At 44.6% G+C, this 20,738-nt stretch overlaps 1 protein-coding gene across 1 annotated transcript in view; it reads right to left on the bottom strand.

Annotated features, from left to right (window-relative positions):
- Window positions 1-1,877: 1,877 nt before the first annotated feature.
- ppfia2 (PTPRF interacting protein alpha 2) overlaps window positions 1,878-20,738 on the bottom strand; it is a 33,610-nt gene continuing 14,749 nt past the window's right edge. The window contains exons 11-23 of the mRNA XM_084161247.1: window positions 19,703-19,732; window positions 19,341-19,468; window positions 18,932-19,116; window positions 17,116-17,185; window positions 13,200-13,281; window positions 11,731-11,931; window positions 7,660-7,871; window positions 7,406-7,503; window positions 6,635-6,810; window positions 6,309-6,377; window positions 5,787-5,940; window positions 4,110-4,193; window positions 1,878-3,258 (exon numbers count right to left, since the gene is read on the bottom strand). Coding sequence (XP_084017373.1) covers window positions 4,135-4,193; window positions 5,787-5,940; window positions 6,309-6,377; window positions 6,635-6,810; window positions 7,406-7,503; window positions 7,660-7,871; window positions 11,731-11,931; window positions 13,200-13,281; window positions 17,116-17,185; window positions 18,932-19,116; window positions 19,341-19,468; window positions 19,703-19,732 — 1,464 coding nt within the window. The 3' untranslated portion in view covers window positions 1,878-3,258; window positions 4,110-4,134. The remainder of the gene's footprint in view (window positions 3,259-4,109; window positions 4,194-5,786; window positions 5,941-6,308; window positions 6,378-6,634; window positions 6,811-7,405; window positions 7,504-7,659; window positions 7,872-11,730; window positions 11,932-13,199; window positions 13,282-17,115; window positions 17,186-18,931; window positions 19,117-19,340; window positions 19,469-19,702; window positions 19,733-20,738) is intronic.

The following is a 20,738-nucleotide window of genomic DNA, read 5'->3' on the forward strand; positions in this document are numbered from 1 at the left end:
AGAAGAGTCATTGTCTGTTGAGTTTTGAAGTTGAGTCTTTGCCTGAGAAAGTGAGGTTAGGATATATAAGTTATCCAGTGCGAGCTTATGTGCCGAATACCTTAAGATGTTACAGGTGTCAAACTTATGGGCATGTGGCAGCAGTATGTAGGAGGGAGATTCCAAGGTGTGAGAGGTGTGCAGAAGGGCATGAGACAAAGGAGTGTAAAGCAGTGGGGAAAGTGGTGGTATGTGCTAATTGTAGGGGTGGCCATGGGGCTGAGGATCAGACATGTCCAGTGCGAGAGAAGCAGGTTGAGGTATCCAGGGTAAGAGTAGAGAAGAAGTTGTCATATGCGGAGGCAGTGAAGAAAGTACAGGAAGATGGGTCAAGGGGGAGGGATCCTGAGAGAAATGGTGTGAGTAGTAGAGATGTACCAGTAATAAACCAAAAAGTGATATATGGTTCAGCAAGATTGGATTTTTAGCAGCGTTTATATCAATGGTTATTAATTGTACTGCAGGGATGGAACGCAAATCGAAGAAAATTGAGGTGGTGGTGGCAGCTGCAGAGAGATATTTGGGTGTGCGAGACTTGACAGCAGAAGAGTTACAGGGTGTGTTAAGTGGTGATGTCCCATCAATTCAGGTTGAGGGCATGAGGTAGGAGTGAGTGTATTTAAACAGTAGAGAAGGGTGGGGTTAATTATTAGTAGTAGTGTTGAAGGTGTGAGTGTAGTGTTAGATGGTAGGATATTTCTTTGCTTTGGTTTATTTTATTTTTCAAGGAAAGGTAAGGGAGTTGAACTCCAGTCTAGTAGGTGGCGGTAATGCAACAAATTGGATGCCAACCGCCGTTAAACCTCATTGAAGAAGAAGAAGAAGGTTGATTGAAACTCTATATTTTCACTTTGTCACACAGTCAAAAACGTAATTTTCCTGTGTTTTATATATATTTACACACTATGAGTTTGGAATAATACTATGAAATTGTGTAATAGCTGTTTGAAAAGACAGCCTGAAATGTCATCCTGTTTTGGTGGGATGGAGTTTTGGCCTGCCTGGTGATAAATTAGTTAATAGACCAATAAGAGGGTTCCAATCCTCTGCCAATAACAACTAATTTGAGTTTTTCCCCCATTCCCACTCAGACCACTCCCAGACAGTCTTAGCAAAATTCTTGCTTGATAAATTGATTTTTACTAAGGTATTTTTGTTTATTTTTGATTGAAAGCAATCACAGTAAGGTAATTAATTGTTAACCAGAAATTGTTTGATATTGAGATAAAAACGGCTGCATTTGACCTGTAAGTAATTTGGGTCCAGGAAAACGTCTGAGCCCTGGGTGTATTCAGGAACATTAAACACTGAACATTGCAATTAGAAATAGACTGACTAGAGCTGACACGATCCATCTGATAGACAATCTTTTTTGTTCTACACAATACATTTCTATCTGAACATTCTGTTACGTTATGTCCTCCTGAACAGGCCCCTGTAATCGCTGGAAGGGTCTCCCACCTCACAACTTAGCTTCAGTTTGGGTTCAATCCTCATGCTGCCAACATTTTAACACTATTAATGAAGCTTACTTTATGCCTAATTACAGACTTCTACAAATCAAAATCCCTTCATATTACTACGATAACATAACCATTTAGCAGTCAACGGAATATAGCTGAAAGCACTAATGATGCCAGAACTGAGCTCTGGAGTGGATATTCGGGTGTTCCACATCTTGCATCTATCATCCAATTTACCTTATTGATATATTGATATGTTAATTATGAATTGTCATGTTTATTTTATAGCTTATAGTTTAATATAATGGATGAACTCTTCATACTAGAGCGCTGAAGTGAAGCAATGAGTGAAAAAATAGTCATTTCAACAGCTACTTCACTGACAGTATTTTTTTATTGGCAATGAAAATTTGTTTGATCACCACTTAGTTTTGACCAAAATACAATTAGTAATAAATAAAAAATGGACACAAAATAAAATGATTATTTGTTTGTGCAAATCGAGGATGTAAAAAGTCAACAAAAAAGTCAAACTTGATTGAGTACGCCAGCAGAAATAACTCAAAGACAGGTAGGAGGGCTGTACAATAGGTTTCCCTGGCAACTCAGACAAAAACAAACAGTTACACCAATGTCACAGCAAGCAACAGGTTTGTCATTAAAATTCACCTCACTTCGACCATATATCCATATACACTCTACGCACACTGAGTTAAGCAGTCTGTCTTTCAGTTATTTCTCAGCGATGCTGAGACGGACACCACGGCAAAAAAAAAAAAAAGGCCAGCTTGGATGAGGGTGTAAATTGTCAAGCGTTTCTTCATGTATGGCCTGACTTCTTGTCAAGGTACTATAGGTGAGTGATAGCATCTGATGAAGAGTGTTCCTGGTGTTGATCTCTGAGCTGAGTAGCTTCAGAGTGGAGTCTATCCTTTAGTCTGTGGCTGTGGTCCAGAGTTTCTGTGGTTGTATCAAAGTGCTTGTCACATCATCAGTAAACGTCACAGTGCGTTTCTGTGTCCTCCTCCCAGAATGCTTTGCTATGAGATGGGCTCCATCATGATTGTGAGGTGATGGGCTGTGAATGGTGGATGGTCACTCAGATACATGGGGCTGTACATGCCACTAGAGGGCAGGCTTTACCAGCTCGGGGGGAGGGGTCACGTGGCGACCAGATGGACAGTCTGTCCAAGGTGCAACACACATTCATCGGCACAATGGAAAATAACTGTGTACAAAATGGTCTCAGGGAATGATGGAGAAATGTTCAAAGAGCAGCATATTTTAACCAAGTTAATGGACTTTAAATGGGAAGGGGGGGTTTATTTGCACAAACTCTGAATATCTTTTCTTTTTTGTAATATAGATGTGTATATATTTATATATATATTAAAAAACCCTCATATTTATATTAATTTACAGATAACCTACACATCTCCTGGTAGAAGAAATACACAGTACATTATGCTTCAATAAGTTATTGTACATGTAAAAGGTAGAAACGGTGACAACAGGACAAACTGAAGGAAAGTAGCACCAGCAGCTGCTGCCCAGGTTTCAGGGGGCCTTGGCTTGTAAGTGCAGAGGGGGGTGGTTTGGCAGGAGGCACCCCTCGCTGGCCCCCCTCTCTCTCTTTTTGGGGGGTAGGGGGGCGCTTCTTGGCAGTGCGTCTCGTCAGAATGTTTGTTCCAGGCAGGTTGACCCGTCCAGCAGCTCCAAGGTACAGTAAGACCTTCTATACATACAGTATCTGGACCTGAAAGAGAGGGGGTACGATTTAATTACACTGTGCCACTGTGAAGCTTTATCCACAGTCACAGTGCAGTTGTCATAAACATGGATTTGATCATATGGGAATTATTGTTGACATTACTAACTGTGTAACATTATCTCATTTGAGACAGATTAATGTTGCTGCCATATCTCTCTACCTTGGCATTCAGGGATATTTATGTATTTATTAGGGATCCCCATTAGTTTCTGCCAAGGCAGCAGCTACTCTTCCTGGGGTCCAAACACATTAAGGCACTTACATCACAAATAAAACAGAAGATAAAACAGTACATCATATAACATTATTACACCACTACATATCTACAATACAAAATGTATAATACCACCATACAACAATATTACAATGTACGTGTGTGTAGAGTGTGTGTGTGTGTGCGTAGGCGTGTGTCTGTACCTGTGTGTGTGTCTCTTCACAGTCCCCGCTGTTCCATGTATTTTTATCTTTTTTATCTGATTCTACTACTTGCATCAGTTCCCTGATGTGGAATAGAGTTCCATGTGTACTGTGGCTGTAGTTGTCTGTGCTGGACAGAGATTAAAGGAGGGACAACAGAGTGAGGCCGCCTCATGCTGCTGGCTTTGACTCCTATCATCTAATCATGGATGCCTGCACTAGAGGGGGGACTCTCCTCTCCAAGCAAACATGGTTATCTGTAAAGACAAGTTACCCTCTCACCCCGTTCCAATTTCTCAGAGTAATTTGCTTTCCCTGAGCAGAATGACAGATGTAAGAGAGAGGGAGAGTTTGTGTGTGTGTGAGCATGTGTGTATGCACAACTGATAGCTTGTACAGGGATAATGTGTGTGACTTACAGCTTACAGTCTCTCTTCTCCTCCCTCAGCAGGAGTAGGTCCTCACTGTAGAGCTGTCCAGACGCTGCACTGCTGAGGGGCCAACTGTAGGGGGAGACAGAGACATGTCACTTAGTCACTCAGCTTCAACACCCAGAGTGGGCCCAGGGTCAGTAGAGAATGCTATCAAACTTACTTTATGCCCATAACAACTGACACAGGATCAGCTCCCATTGCCCACTGTGAGAGGGACAAACAAATGAGAGAGAAACAAAACTGACTCTAAACCAGTTGATAAGGGCTAGGAGTACAGTACATCATACTGTGGATAAAACACACTGCACACACCCACACCACACATGGGAACGAGGTTAGTCAAAATGTCAGCTAGCAAAGCCAAGGCACATTGCATCGCACACTCAGAGGAGGAGTGCACGTGGCCATTTTGAGTGAATCACACCTCATACAGGAACAAGTCTGTTAATGTCATCATCACCACCACAGACCAGGGACCACAGATAGAGGCAGAGACAGGAAGGCAGACCAGTTACACTGGGGACAGTGTTAGAGAAGAACTCCGGTCAAAACCTGCATTCGGATGTCAGCCATATACTTACTTGTATCAGAAGTTCTGGCATAATACAGCCTACTGTACTACAGTACAGGTATAACTCACTGGGCCACAATCACAGACGCAAGTTTCAATACAGCGTTCATCCCCTTGAAAACATGAAGATTTTGACCAGCGTCCTCTTTTAACAACAGAGCGAGGAGCAACACAAACCGGCAACTGTAAAACATCCATCTTATACATCATAAGTCTTCATGATTATTTTATGTAAACCTCCTTTTACAAGGCAACTAAAATAGCTCAACTAACATAGCTCAACTAACACATGTATAGGGGATTCATTGCTTTAACTTCAAGGGTGCAGCAGCAGAGGCTGCAACTACCAACTACTGTACTAATAACAGTAACCTGAGTGACAATTACTTGACTCACAATGTCTACTATAACAAACTGACAACCTTGACAAGCAAATGGCCACCCTTGTAGTTGGCATCGGGGACAGAAAGAAACAGAGAGGAACAGAGCAGTAGAGAGAGAAGAGAGGAGGTACGGTAGGGTGGGAAGCAGGAACCAGGGAGTGTTGGGGGATGTAAAGGCACACAGGCCAACAGCAGGCCACATGGTATAGCTCCAGTATATCTGACCTTGAAACCAGTCCAAATACATGTCGTCAGGACTGTCATCCAGCGCCTCATAGAGCACTGCACACAGAGCAGCAGTCCCAGAGCAGAGAAAATAGAGATATAGTCAGCAACACGCTCCATCCATACACCGATAGAAGAGAGAGTGTGATGGGGAGAGAGAGCTCCAAGTAAAGAGAGGGGCAAGAGGACCACCCCCCCAAACTCTAACACAGAAATGCAACCATGTACAATCTTAATCAAATACATTAGCATCTTTTATATTATTCTAAGTGTAAGACTAATGGGGCTACTACTGAATGATTGTGTGGCAGTCAGCAAGTGTTTGATGAGTGCAATTTTACCATCAAATTTAGCATTATTAGCAATTCACATTCATCCATGCTAAGTGCACTAAACTGGAGGCTCTAGTCTAATTGTTAGGTCTACTTTGTGGGGGTCTTGGCCATGCAGGGGGCCAGTGTGTGAGTCTGTGGGGGAGTTTACCTTCGGGGGGTAGCCTACGGGAGTGTGAGCCGGTGGTGACGCGGAAGCCAGCGGGGAGGGTCTCTGCCGAGCCGGGCATCATACTGATCCCTTGGACGTCCCGCGGGGGGAATTGCCTCCTCCACGATGGCCCCCGGAGGTCATTATCTTCATACTGACGGACAGACACACAGACACAGACAGGTTAGAGATTGAGTTTAGAGATGGCGGCCATTATCTTATCACCAAATAAACTGGTCTGAGAACAGCTTGTGTCTGCATATACAGTAGTGTTTATAGTAGCTAACAAATATGACTAATTTCCCAATTTAGAAACTCAAACAAACTCTAAGACAATATGAGAGACGGGTGGATTGGGTGGGAAGTCAAAACTGAGGACAGGTCTGAGGTGCAGTGAGATGGTGGAAAACTGAGTAATGATTGACAACAAACCCAGGTGTGTGTGTCTGTCTGCGTGTCTGTCACGGCCCATCACCCATGGTAACAGCAGGGCTAGCTGTCCGGGTGACAGGAGTCACTCACCTCGTCCAGTCGTCTCTCAGTGCCCAGGGCTAGCAGGTTATTATATTCCCTCTCCAGAATCTGACGTGCCTGGGGATAGGAAGGATAAATAGTTCTTATTAGGTACATTTTAAATGGACGTTTTAGGTCTCTTTATTTTGGGCTACAGATGCTTTTAGTCATTTTGATACCAAGCTAGCATGACCAAACAGCTCACTGTTGTTTTACTGGTCTGGAATTAAGACGTTAATGTCTCCCTCTTGTGGTATGGTTGTGCTAGTACATTGTGCATCGCCCTCTTGTGGCGTAACTGTGCTATAGCATGATGCAGGGCAGAGGGATCTGACCTGAGTGCTTTGGTTGGGGATCTGGATGAGCAGCGCCAGGCTGGTGTAGTCAAAGTTGTCGTCGAGGGCGACCAGGGCCCCGTGCACACCGCTCTCCAGCAGGATGTTGGCATAGTCCTTCAGGCCGATGCTCTGGACCCAGCGGATAACCCGCTCGTTGCTCCACACCAGCACATCTGGGGCACACAGACATGGTATTAAATCAAATCAAATCAAATTGTATTTGTCACATGCACCGAATACAACAGGTGTAGATTTTACATTGAAATGCTTACTTACAAGCCCTTATTACAATACAACACAACATGGGTGATTGGTCCTTAATGACCATCACCTCCTAGCTCTATGATAGGTAGACACTGCTTGGCTATATTGCACAATAGAATGCAATACATACTGTAAACTATTACTTGCCTTAGCAGATTACTAAGGAGATTGTAATTAGACACTACTAGATTCTTTAAAAGAAAACACAAATTCCACCCAAAAACTATCTTTTGGTATTTGTTTCATTAGTCCATTGTTGACATAGTCCCAAAATGTTTTGTTTGTCACCAATCAAGTTTTCAAGGTACTGTATATAACTTTCAAAATACAGAAATCATCCCCATCTGATGCATTTTGCATCATATGATGCTTTCTGTATTTTGAAAGTTAAATATCTTGAAAACTTGATTGCTGACAAGCAAAACATTTTGGGACTATGTCAACAATGGACTAATGAAACAAATACCAAAAGATAGTTTTTGGGTGGAATTGTCCTTTAAGTACCTCTTGTTTCATGCTGGCTGTGCTCTCTGCGTCTCTCCAGCTCTTTCCTGTCATAGTTGAGCTTCTTCAGACCCATGATGCCATACTGCAAACTCGTCCTACAGTCATGCAAACATTAGAAAAGCCATTTTTTGAAAGACAGACACGATAATATTCTGCACTTATTACCACAAAATGAGACTAAACACAAAACTTTCTGACCAAATCCTACTTTTCTACATCATGCAGGAGGAGGGCAGGTGAAGCTAGTGTACCTGTGAAAGCTGTCCACCATTTTGAGATGCACCCGGAGGTCCTTCTTGGTGAGGTGGTCCAGCATGCGGGCATCCACCAGGCACTCCATGAAATAGCTGCGGTACTGAGGTAGTCCTAGACTGGGCAACCACTCGTTCCCTATCCACTCATGGTTCATGTCACCATACGCTAGAGTCTGACAGGAAACAAATTGCAAGGAAACAAATACGTACTGTAGCCCATTGTTAATCTGTAAACTACATTTGATCAAGTTGAAAAGTAGCCATATAGACACTGTTTTACTGTAAACCAACTCTGGTGTGAACTAGAGTAACTCTAAATAAACGACAATTCTACTGTTTTAATCCATGAGAGCGACAGCAAATTCTTTACCTGCGCCCAGCTCCCCTCCTCGGACTCCCCGGACCTCTGTCATTGGTCAGGCATGGAAAAGAAACAGTAGCAATATGCATGAGAACATAATAGCAACAGGTCATTGGACTTCATCTACAGTCCAAAAGTCTCTACTTTAGCATCAGAGGCTGTTGACTTGCTCAAGCCAGAGCAAAGGCCTCAGAATGTACAGCAAAGTTCTCCCTCGCATACATTCTCCTAACAAACTATTCCAAACTAAAAGTAGAGCTCCATTTAAATATGTATGAAAACTCCCTATTCAAGGTAGAGAAAATGGCCTGTGGAATTTAGCTGCAATCTGAGAAGGGAAAATGATTTCCCACCTTTAGCGTGTGAACTGAACTGGCCCCATGGGATAATAACACAGTTATCCCTTTAGTCCTTGCCTGGGCTGAGCTGCTGCCAGATTACATTTGATTTGGAGACAGGCGCTGCTGCCACATTAGGCCAATCCAGCCCCATTTGCACAAAACGGCTGGCACAAATGAGAGCCTTTTTTCCGTGGTTCGCCCTCCGTACAATGGTACTGAGTTGGCTATTAGCCTCATTGTGCCTGACATGCAGGCTGTAGTATGAAAATGTATGCACTCACTAACTGTAAGTCGCTCTGGATATGAGCATCTGCTAAATGACTAAAATGTAAATGTAAATGTATTAGAGGCAGGCAGCAGGGAGAACAGTGGAACAAAGGATAACCTTTATGATCAAGCTCAAAGAGATCTATTCTTACATGTACATTACATAGCTGTCTGTGTCCTAGTGATTGACATGAATGACACCTGCAGTGACTAATAATCATGTAAGCTTTAATCTTGAGACAGAAGCAATTGGTTTTAAATGGACATGTTTGCAACATACTGTATCAATTAGCAGACCTGTATCTGATTTGATTTAGCTTCTTACACCTGTCTTGTACGGTGAATCCTTTGTACAATCAGCTGATCACTGTCAGGTTTAAAAGGATGACATTGCTAAGGGCAAAAATAGCATTATGTCTTGATAACTGCTGTATCTGAAACACAACATAAACACTGGTAATATAGGGTAACTACAGTATGGTACCCAAGGGCAATGCAGCTCCCTGAATCATAGCAGTAACACCAACACACACTGGTAAATATAGTCTCAGCCATAGTAGTACAGGGATGACAATCCCCTGGAGCAAATTAGGGTGAAGTGCCTTGCACAACGGCACAATGACAGATTTTACACCTTGTCGGCTCGGGTATTCGAACCAGTGACCTTTCGGTTACTGGCCCAATTCTCTACTGCTAGGCTACCTGCTGCCCAGAACTCAGTAAAGCAGCCATTGACATGTCTCAACACTGCAGTGAAAGCAAGAAAAGAGGGAACCAGAGAGGGAGTGAGTGAGAGCAGAGAAGAGGTCAAAGGAAAGGAAGGACTAACCGTTTTGGAGGAGGGTGCTGCGAGGGTCTCCATTTCCTCGTGGGTCACCCATACATTGCCTGACGGCTAGGAGTGCGGTGCCCAAGAGAAGGCAGCAGCAGCAGCAGTAGTAGTCCGCCAGGATGGGCAAGCAGTATTAAAGAAGCAGAGCAGCACCACTGTAAGCCAATAGTGTTATAGCATCATGGTCAGATGATGAGCAGGCCCGCCCCTCTGGGGTCAAAGGGCAACACAGTACACAAACAAACACAGACACAAAACTGTTGAGGAAGAAGTTGTCCTTAACCACAGATCTAGGATCAGATTACTCTACCCCCATCATAACCTTATCCATTTAAGGGGTGAAATACTATCTGATCCTGTATCAGTGGTTAGGGGCAACTTCTGACTTTGGAGACACAAACACATAACATCACAGGAGCACTGGGGCAGCCCACCTACACAGGTGCAACACACACGGTGCCAAAGGAACACATTTGGCATGCATGACAAGACTGGTTCACCATAAGCTAGTGCAGTAGTGGATTAGTACAGGTGTTGGGTGCAAAAAACACAAATACAAACATGCATATCCACCTCAGTCTAGTCTGATATACCTCAGTGAACCACACTGTTAAACCCCTTTCTAACCCACTCAGTCTAGTCTGATATACCTCAGTGTACCACACCGTTAAACCCCTTTCTAACCCACTCAGCCTGATATACCCACACCGTTAAACCCCTTTCTAACCCACTCAGCCTGATATACCTCAGTGTCCCACACCGTTAAACCCCTTCTAACCCACTCAGCCTGATATACCTCAGTGTACCACACTGTTAAACCCCTTCTAACCCACTCAGCCTGATATACCTCAGTGTACCACACCGTTAAACCCCTTCTAACCCACTCAGCCTGATATACCTCAGTGTACCACACCGTTAAACCCCTTTCTAACCCACTCAGTCTAGTCTGATATACCTCAGTGTACCACACTGTTAAACCCCTTTCTAACCCACTCAGTCTAGTCTGATATACCTCAGTGTACCACACTGTTAAACCCCTTTCTAACCCATTCTAATCTGTTGTTGATTCAAATTTTAGCAGCCATGATTGCTGTGCTTTGCTGCCTCACTGGATCAAGCTGTCATGACCTAGATAAGAACACTCGAGGGGATGACAATCTCTATTAAAGACACCGTACTAAAGGGCTGTCATGCATGCCTGTTTCACACTATAGAGCCGAGCCAAGCCCAGTTGTACTGGGCAGCACAGTATGGTTTGGGTCGACCCTTTAGGGTGAATCAGACGTCACTGTCTGTGAGCTTTAAGGCAGCAGAATAACAAGTCCTGTGATTGGTCGAATAAAGAAGTCTGCTCCATATCCCCCCTTTCCCCCATCAGTGTTCTGCTTGTTAGACACTTCCCCTGCATTTACAGGGTTGATTAACCCTGACTGTAAACTTAAAGTGTCCGTTTGGTTCAGTGGGGCAGGGAACTGACCACCCGTCACAGCAGGGGGCACTAGGGCAGAGGGGGGTCTATAGAGTCACATTCCCAGAGTTCACTGCTCCTTGATGAAAGATTCATGAGCAGTTTAAGTGTGTGTGTGTGTGTGTGTGTGTGTGTGCGCGCCTTAGTGTGGGCCTGAGGGTGTGATAAAGCTACATAGAATGAACAGTTTGTAGCATGAAGCTCAGCAGGTTCCTCAGAGGTTACATGAAATCACCATGACAACTCAGAGCTGTGAAACAGACAGGTATAAAATAGCTGCTGGTGTGGTAAATTAGAGCAACTGCTGCAGTGCTCAATTAAGTGGATGAGCTGACTGACACTACTGAGTGATAAACAAGCCAGCCTTAACCGCCTCCTCCCACTCTCTCCAACATTCAGTTACCAACACAAATTATAGAGATGGTACACAAGTAAGGTTCTCTGACTGTGCAGGCATTACAATGCAAAGTAGCAGAAATAGCTTTGAGTTTCTTGAGTGTCTTTACCCTTGAAGACTATACAGTCTGTGTGTATGTATGCGTATGTGTGTGTATCGGAGTTAAGAACGTGTCGTAAGCTCACTCGAAATGTCGCCGATGGAGCTATCGAATAGGATCCTTTTTCTATAGCTCAATATGTTTGTTGTCAAGCGGGCGGTCACGTGTGTTGGTGAGGTAGAGGAGCCTGGTTAAAGCCCAGTCAGAGGCAGGTTCTGGGAGGCAGCACTATATGCTAAGCTAGCACACTGATGGCAGTTACATACATGGGTGCGTGGGTGCGTGTGTCAATGGACACTCACGGTTCTGGAGGTTGGCGGGGCAGATGGACTGGTGAGGGAGACCATCTCCTGGATGGCCAGGCGTAGTTTGAGGCGGTGCAGGGGGTTACTGATGCCAATCTCCCTCTGGATCTCTGTGTCTGACAGGGCAGACATGATGGCACCGCTCTTCACGTTGGCACGACATGCCGCCACGTACCAGGCGGGCATCCCCAGCCACAACTGAAACAGGAGGAGGAAGACCATTCATGATTTAATGTAAAGTAGCGAGTGAGCTTGTTTGACAAATTATAGGTGATGTGGTTGGAGAGGGAGAAACAATGTTTCTTTACTCATTGTTTTAATAAATATCTACTGATAAACAGTAGGGGGCAGTCATGGTTGAAATGTTGACCTTATATGCCAAGCATGTTCTATCGTGACGAAATGAGAAAAACTGAATACCGACATAGGATATTTCAATTAAGACAGAAATTGAACTGTGATAATTCATTGATACGCAACGCATTCATTTACTTAATGAACACCCCATGTTGATATTAAACAACATCACTCTATGGCCTTTATGAGGTGTAATGTCAAGCAATTATAATCAAACCCATTTGAAATTGATTTAACAGGGAAAAAATGTGCTGGGGAGAACATGTCATAGTAAATCACAGAGTAGACCTTTACCAGCAGCCCTCTGAGGCTTCCACCAAGGTGACATCAAAATATGGGACATTATTTCCCATAATATCAGTGAGATCCAGATTCAATCCACTGCTGGTCCCATAGGCCCATTGCCAGAGTGTTTCCCAACTCCATTCCTCAAGTACCCCCAACAGTACACATTTTTTTTGTAGCCCAGGACAAACACACCTCATTCAACTATTTTAGGGCTTGATGATTAGTTGACAGGTTGAATCAGGTGTGCTTGTCCAGGGCTACAATAAAAATGAGTACTGTTGGGGGTACGGGAGGACTGGAGCTGGGAAACACTAGATTAGATAATAGACTTAATATAATAAAGCACAAAGAGTAATGTCAGCCGGAGGCGTAATCATTCATTAATAACTCTCGGTAACATGCTGACTGCGGCATTAGAGTTCCCTGCGTCGTAATTACAACACAATACATCCAACGATTACATAACAGCACTGTGTCATTCCATATCCATTACCAGTCATGTTTTGATTAAAGGAAAGTATCTGGTTTGCATTTCGAAGTGCCGTATTGGAAAGGGAGACCATTAGGCTGTGGAAAGGCATCGGGTAATTTATTTGAAGTGTGAAACATCATCAACGGTCAAAGGTTAGAGAATAATGGGTGTCGTATCTCAGGTGAATGCTGAGTGTGCAGACTGGGAAGTCATGGAGGAATAGACCACCTCACTGGGGCGGAGAATATTATCTTCTTCACAGAGTGGGGGTCTGGCACAGACCTTGTAAATCTATCCCAGAGGCAGGAGGATTGAGAATGGCTCCAGGCCAGAGTAGAGGAGTGCCTACCTCCAGCCAGGCCACCACTGTGGGGCCGTCCCATTGGGCGAAAGGTAAGCCTTTCCTCCTCGCCTCTTCCAACAGCTCGTGCCTGAGGGCGGGAGCAGAGACATGGGATTAATGCACTGCACACACACATATACTGAGACCCCACCCACACACAAGGCACTAGTATTACACAGAGATTTTGTGTGTGTGTGTGTGAGTGTGTGTTCACTGTACAGTGCCACACACTTTATCTCTCACAGACCAGAGATTTCTAAAAGGGCACGGCCCAATCTCTCCACACACTGCCTGTAAAATGAGTACTCTCTCTCTCTGCCCCTCTCTCTCTCGCTCTGTGCCTCTCTCTCCCTCTCTGTCTGTCTCTCTATCTCTCCCTATCTCTCTCTCTGCCCCTCTCTCTCTCGCTCTGTGCCTCTCTCTCCGTCTCTGTCTGTCTCTCTATATCTCTCTCTCTGCCCCTCTCTCTCTCGCTCTGTGCCTCTCTCTCCCTCTCTGTCTGTCTCTCTATCTCTCCCTATCTCTCTCTCTGCCCCTCTCTCTCTCTCGCTCTGTGCCTCTCTCTCCCTCTCTCTCTGTCTCTCTATCTCTCCCTCTCTCTCTTTCTCTCTACCCCTCTCTCTCTCGCTCTGTGCCTCTCTCTCCCTCTCTGTCTGTCTCTCTATCTCTCCCTCTCTCTATTTCTCTCTGCCCCTCTCTCTCTCGCTCTGTGCCTCTCTCTCCCTCTCTGTCTGTCTCTCTATATCTCCCTCTCTCTCTATGCCCCTCTCTCTGTCTCACCATCTGGTCCAGAGACACACCTTCAAGGGACAGCTAGGGCTGCTGAGCTGCTCACTGAAGCCTGACTTTGAGTTGCTAATCTGAAGAACCATCAATCTCCACTTGTCTCTGTGCTGCAGCTGGGAATGTATTACTACTGCTGAGATACTAACTACAGAGAGACTGGGCTTTTTCGGCTGACTGCGATACCGCTTTGAGAGTCTTGCTGAATGTATTCTTTCTGGTCATCTTTAAATAGTGTTTGGCGTCTTTATTCACATTCTTTGGGCAAAAAAAAGGGAATACTGCATTTTTGTGTGGCGGTGGAAGTGTTCAATAGGTGAACTAAGATGGCCCGAGTTAAATAGAGAAATGTGTTATTTGTGCTGAGCACCACTTTGAAAGCTGTGCTAACCACTCCCACCGCCCTACTCAGCTCAGAGTAAATTGCACCTTATCTAGGGAGAGCAGAGGAGAGCAGATAGATGTTCTCTTTACCCAGGCAATTTGTAATATGCTGATTCCTGCGACGCCAACTCTGTTAGGCAGAGTGAGAGACAGAGAACTGATGAACAGTCTATATAAATATGTGTTCGGGTGTGTGTGTCTCATCTTTATTGCCATGTGCACACTAATGTGCTAATTAATGGAGTTGGGGAGCAGATGGATGGGAGGCCTATGGTGTAGAAAATAACCAGAGCGGCTACGCTAGAGAGATACCTAACTGTGGAACGTTACTTCCTAAAGACAGTTCATAGTGTATACGCTGAGTTTGGTTTGTCAACAGAGCTAAGAGTCTGAATATAGAGAGGGCCTGTTGAGCTGATTAATACATAACTCACACAACATGCTATACACATAAAAATGGACATAAAAACTGACTTCTGAAGTTACAATTCTATTCAGTGAACAGAATACTTCATGAGAGTTCTAAGGCAGAAACAAGTTCTTGTATGCAGCTAAAATGTCTTCCAACTCGAGACATAGTGGTCAACATGAGGCCTATGGAGAAAAGGTATGTAACACATTATGTATGTGACTCGTTCAGAGTTGAAGGCCTCAGTGCAGAGAAAGGGCACTTGAATACAGCATACAAAGACTGAATGGACTGACACACAACGTAGGAGATGTGTCCATTGATCAATCAATATTAAATTTTTTCATTCAGTGTCGTATCAATACAACAGGTATATAGATATGTTCATGTCAGGTTCTTATGCATGAGATGTACATCCACTGAACTTAGCTAGGAAAGGAAGGAAACAGTTATGACAAAGAAAATAAAACAACAACAAGATTTGACGCCCCATAACCCGGTATCAGAACCGGTTATATCTCACAGTCACAGATATAGAAACACAAGGAGGGAGGAAGGTATTGGACATTCCAGGTATAAAAATCAACCCCATTAACGGGTGACGGCACACATTCTTTGTCCAGCCATGGATGCAGCCGCCACTGCACTGTGGGGGAGAAACATTTTATACGGTAAATGAAAAGATCAAAAGAGAGAAAGGAAGGAAGAAAGATAGAAAGCAAGGGTCATTAACTGCCATAGAGGACAGAGTGACGTCAGCTTTGGCACCGGCCGTTGGGAGGGGGACAGATGGATGGACAGAGAGGTGGACAGACGGCACAGCGCTGACAATGGAGATGTCCAGGTGTCACACTGTCACAACTTACCCGCTTCTTTAGTCATATGATGAGAGGGAGGGAGGAAGAGTGCGAGGAGAGAGAGAGGAAGAGAAAGTGACGGGAGACAAAAAGTGCACAGACGTTAATGAGTTAACAGCACCCCCTTACCACCCTGCCCCCAAACACACACGAATGCACAAACACACACACTGCCCATACATGCACGGACACATATACAAACACACACACATGGACGCAGGCACCCACACACACACACTGCAGAATAGAAACAGTCTCTCAAGTAGACATGTGACAAGAGCTTTTCCAAAGACTGACATTAGAACAGTAGAATGACAAGTCAAAGAGTAGTATTGGTTAGCAAAAGAAAGGCCACTTTCTTCTTCTCTTTGGTTGATGCATCACGTGCAGGCAGACGAAAGATAATGCACTTGGGGCAAGACACCTGCAATGCATTGGTTCACATTCTTCACAGGAACAAACCAGCCAAATGCCAAACATTACCCAACACATCACACATACACAACACATCAGCAATGAACCAATGCACGATCACGATATTGACCAGGCTGAAAATGTAAATTCAGCAGGCAGTTCAATAGCATGCACTGGAGGAGAGCATCAAGATGCAAGGCGGTCCAATTCCTGGAAAACTGGAGAATCGAGCTCAAATAAAAACACACATTTGCCATCATCATAATACCTTCTATTGATCATCTGTAAGGGTGGGAAAGTTATTTGTCATGACAACTCAATGCTCGCCTATAGAGAACGCATTTGTCATGTGGCACTGACAAGGTAGACACATACATCCCCAGTTGAAGGGAGATTAAACTTGTACATGAGGGAAACCCCCTGATTTGTAATTAATGTGTGGGTTTAAAGGAGGACTATATCTGGAAAACCAAACCAAAACCATAAACTAAGAATCGTAGGCCTACATGTGTGACATGAATATACTTCTAACCCAATCAATAGTCTGACTGTGTGTGTTTGGTTGGGGGGGATCCCTCTATTGTATGTCTATTCAGGTTCCTGGTCTGTATTGATCCTCTCTCCGCTGGAGAGTGGGAGTATTGGAGATGTATCTTCTATCCAGCCACATGGGCAACTGCCTCCTATACAGGGAAAGGACTAATGAAACCCCACAGGGATTCCTCACCAGCCACTGTGTAAGGGGTCAAAGGTTGGAAAGAGGATAATGATCTTTATTCAGCTTGACTATAGACAGGCACTGCAGGTTCTGCAGGTGCTGTCTGGCACATAAAAAGGCGTGTGTATCATAACACTAATACAATGGTGTAATGTACAGTAGATTATCACAGGTGGGTGTTAGTGCTGGTGTGGTTCATTGCCCACAGTGTTTCTAGTGACACAGGTATGATTTCTCTCCCACTGGCTGTGATGTGAGCCAATAGAGTATTATTGAGCGCAATGTTGTTGTTTTTTTTGTGTGAAATGCTGTGGTGGCAGGTTTGAGGGGCCGGAGGGGGGTGTTGTGAAAGCTTACTTCTTTTTCAGCCGGCGGTCTTTCTCAGCCTGAGTCCCCAGCTTCCCCACAGCCATGTCCTGACCCAGGTCTGGATCAGACACTCCTGTGGGAGAGGGAGAATGGGACGTTACTGCACTGCCTGCATGGCTCACAGAAATCATCCACTGTAGATAGAATCCAGACAGTACTAGCAAGGAGCCACCCTTACTTCCTCTGAATCTGTACTCAACGGAGAGTTTACGCTTGTTCATAGTCATATAACACATATCTACTTCACACAGATGGCAGCGTCATTAGAGGTGATGTTTGGGTGGTGAGATGGCAAGTAATAACCCCTGTGACAAGTATCATCTAACATAATACAGGCACATTCGGGCCCTCAGATCCTCAAAAAGTCCTACAGCTGCACCATCGAGAGCATCTTGACTGGCTGCATCACCGCTTGGTATGGCAATTGCACCGCCCTTGACTGCAAAGCGATACAAAGGGTGGTGCGGCCAGCACTTTACATTACTGGGGCCGAGCTCCCTGCCATCCAGGACCTCTATATCAGGCGGTGTCAGAGGAAAAATAACTCCAGTCACACAAGCCATAGACTGTTCACTCTGCTACCGTTTGGCAAACGGTACAGGAGCACCGGGTCTCGGACCAACAGGCTCCGAGACAGCTTCTATCCCTAAACCATAAGGCTGCTAAATAGCCAGACTGCTAAATAGTCAATGAATGGTACCAAAACTATCTGCACTGACTCTATCTTGCACTGATCCTATGCACACTCACTAGACGATATTTACACACCATATACACACTCACTCAGACACACTACACTGTCACTCATACACAAATGCATACACACACGCACACTCATCCTTTGCTGCTGCTACTCTGTTCTTTATTTTACTTTTATTATTATCTATCCTGCTGCCAAGTCACTTTACCCTGCCTTCATGTACATATCTACCTCAAATACCTTGTACCTCCGCACATTGATCTGGTACTGGTCCTCCCTGTATATAGCTTCATTATTGATCTGGTACTGGTACTCCCTGTATATAGCTCCATTATTGATCTGGTACTGGTACTCCCTGTATATAGCTTCATTATTGATCTGGTACTGGTACTCCCTGTATATAGCTTCATTATTGATCTGGTACTGGTACTCCCTGTATATAGCTCCATTATTGATCTGGTACTGGTCCTCCCTGTATATAGCTTCATTATTGATCTGGTACTGGTCCTCCCTGTATATAGCTTCATTATTGATCTGGTACTGGTACTCCCTGTATATAGCTCCATTATTGATCTGGTACTGGTACTCCCTGTATATAGCTTCATTATTGATCTGGTACTGGTACTCCCTGCATATAGCTCCATTATTGATCTGGTACTGGTACTCCCTGTATATAGCTCCATTATTGATCTGGTACTGGTACTCCCTGTATATAGCTCCATTATTGATCTGGTAATGGTACTCCCTGTATATAGCTCCATTATTGATCTGGAAATGGTACTCCCTGTATATAGCTCCATTATTGTGTATTTTATTTTGTATCATAATTTTTTAAACTCTGCATCGTTGGGAAATATTCGTAAGCAAGGATTTCACGGTAAAGTCTACACCTGTTGTATTCGGCGCATGTGATTAATACAATTTGATTTGAGAAAGTATTAACCGCTTTGCAAGGCACTTAACCCTATTTGCTCCTGTAAGTCGTTCTGAATAAGAGCGTCTGCTAAATTACTCAAATGTAAATGTATGACTACTCATTAACCAAAGTATGTAGAACAGATTGGAGCCATTCATATCAGAGAGGTGCTGAGTGTAGACCAGTACCTTGGCTCTGCCCGATGGCCTCCCTGTGGGCATGCAGCTGTGCCAGTCTGGTCTTCTCCTTCTTGCCAAACAGGCGTCCGATGGAGGACTTGATGCCCTTCTTCTTGGGCTGCTTGTTGATGGAGTCCTGACTGCTGGTTATGCTGCTCAGAGCACTGGCCTCAGCCTCCAGGCTGGCAGCAATGCTGCAAACACACACGCGCATGCGCGCGCGCACACACACACACACACACACACACACACACACACACACACACGCACGGTCAAGGATAAAGATACAACTTGGGTAAGAGACAATTTGTGTCTTATAAATGACCGTCAGGATGAAGAAGGTGGAGTGTGTGTGTGTGTGTGTGTGTGTGTGTGTATGTGTGTATGGTTGCGTGCGCGCGCTATAAGTGCAACATACCCCCGGGTCTCGTTGTGTGAGGAGGCTGGCAGTGTGCGGGTCATGCGTACGGTCCGGGGCGTGGGGGGAGGGGACGTCTCACACTTGATGGTAGCCTTGTCCTGGCCGTCATCGTCGGTGGCCGCAATCTGACCGTGGAGAGGTGAAGAGACCTGTTAGTAGCTCTTATTAAACTAGTATAGTATCACCTCACACATCAATCTCTACAACACTGTTTGCTTATAGGAACATTGCTTATAGGCCTTCAGATTCCAATAATGGCAAGGATACACCAGACCATGACAATCATCTACAGGAAGACAGAGGTACTATGAATTTGAAATGTCTAATGTAATAAAATGAACATATCATTGCTACTGTACCTTTCTCCTGTGTTTCCTCAGATCACTGGGCTGCAGGGTGGAGGACAGAAAAGAAAATGAAAACATCCATTTACAATAAATCAGTAAGATTAAATAAATGTCCCCCGCCCATATAGAAACACCTCATTTATAGTTATAGACATATAGCTGATATACCATCAGGTGGGCACATGCCCCGTCCATTACACATTGCACCACACAATCAATTACAGTGATTTGTTAACAAAATCACCTGCATTGCCACTATTCATTTGAGAGGTCAATAAAATTTAAGGTTCATTCTTTAAAAGCCCCTGGGTATTGGCAACATTCACGCTCTGAGACTGTCTGGGTGGCTGGCTGGCTGGGCTGGCTGGCTGGATTGTGGAGATTTTAATATTTTTAGCCCAGTGGAGGATTGAAAAAAGAGAAAGACTCCCTGTGTTGAGGACATCTGGAGCACTACAGCCCTGGGTCAGCGTGATGAGTGTGACTGACTGACTGACTGACTGACTGACTGACTGACTGACTGACTGACTGACTGACTGACTGACTGACTGACTGACTGACTGACTGACTGACTGACTGACTGACTGACTGACTGACTGACTGACTGACTGACTGACTGACTGACTGACAGACAGACAGACAGACAGACAGACAGACAGACAGACAGACAGACAGACAGACAGACAGACAGACAGACAGACAGACAGACAGACAGACAGACAGACAGACAGACAGACAGACAGACAGACAGACAGACAGACAGACAGACAGACAGACAGACAGACAGACAGACAGACAGACAGACAGACAGACAGACAAACAAACAAACAAAGATCGGCGGTACACACAGTCAACTGATCAGTTCATCCTAATGCGTATATTTCTAACCTGGCATTCAATAATGTCATCTGGGGATTCATCAGGGCAGACCTATTTTCCTCGGTAGTATTGTCTACATCAGAAGATGGAGCAGCTAGAGCTACACACCAGTAAAAACAACCAATGTACCAAGGCACATGACAGGGAAGTGTTGCAACAGTCTGACCTA

Source organism: Coregonus lavaretus (genome assembly GCF_964263955.1).
Source record: "Coregonus lavaretus genome assembly, chromosome: 5".
Taxonomy (NCBI): Eukaryota; Metazoa; Chordata; class Actinopteri; order Salmoniformes; family Salmonidae; genus Coregonus; species Coregonus lavaretus.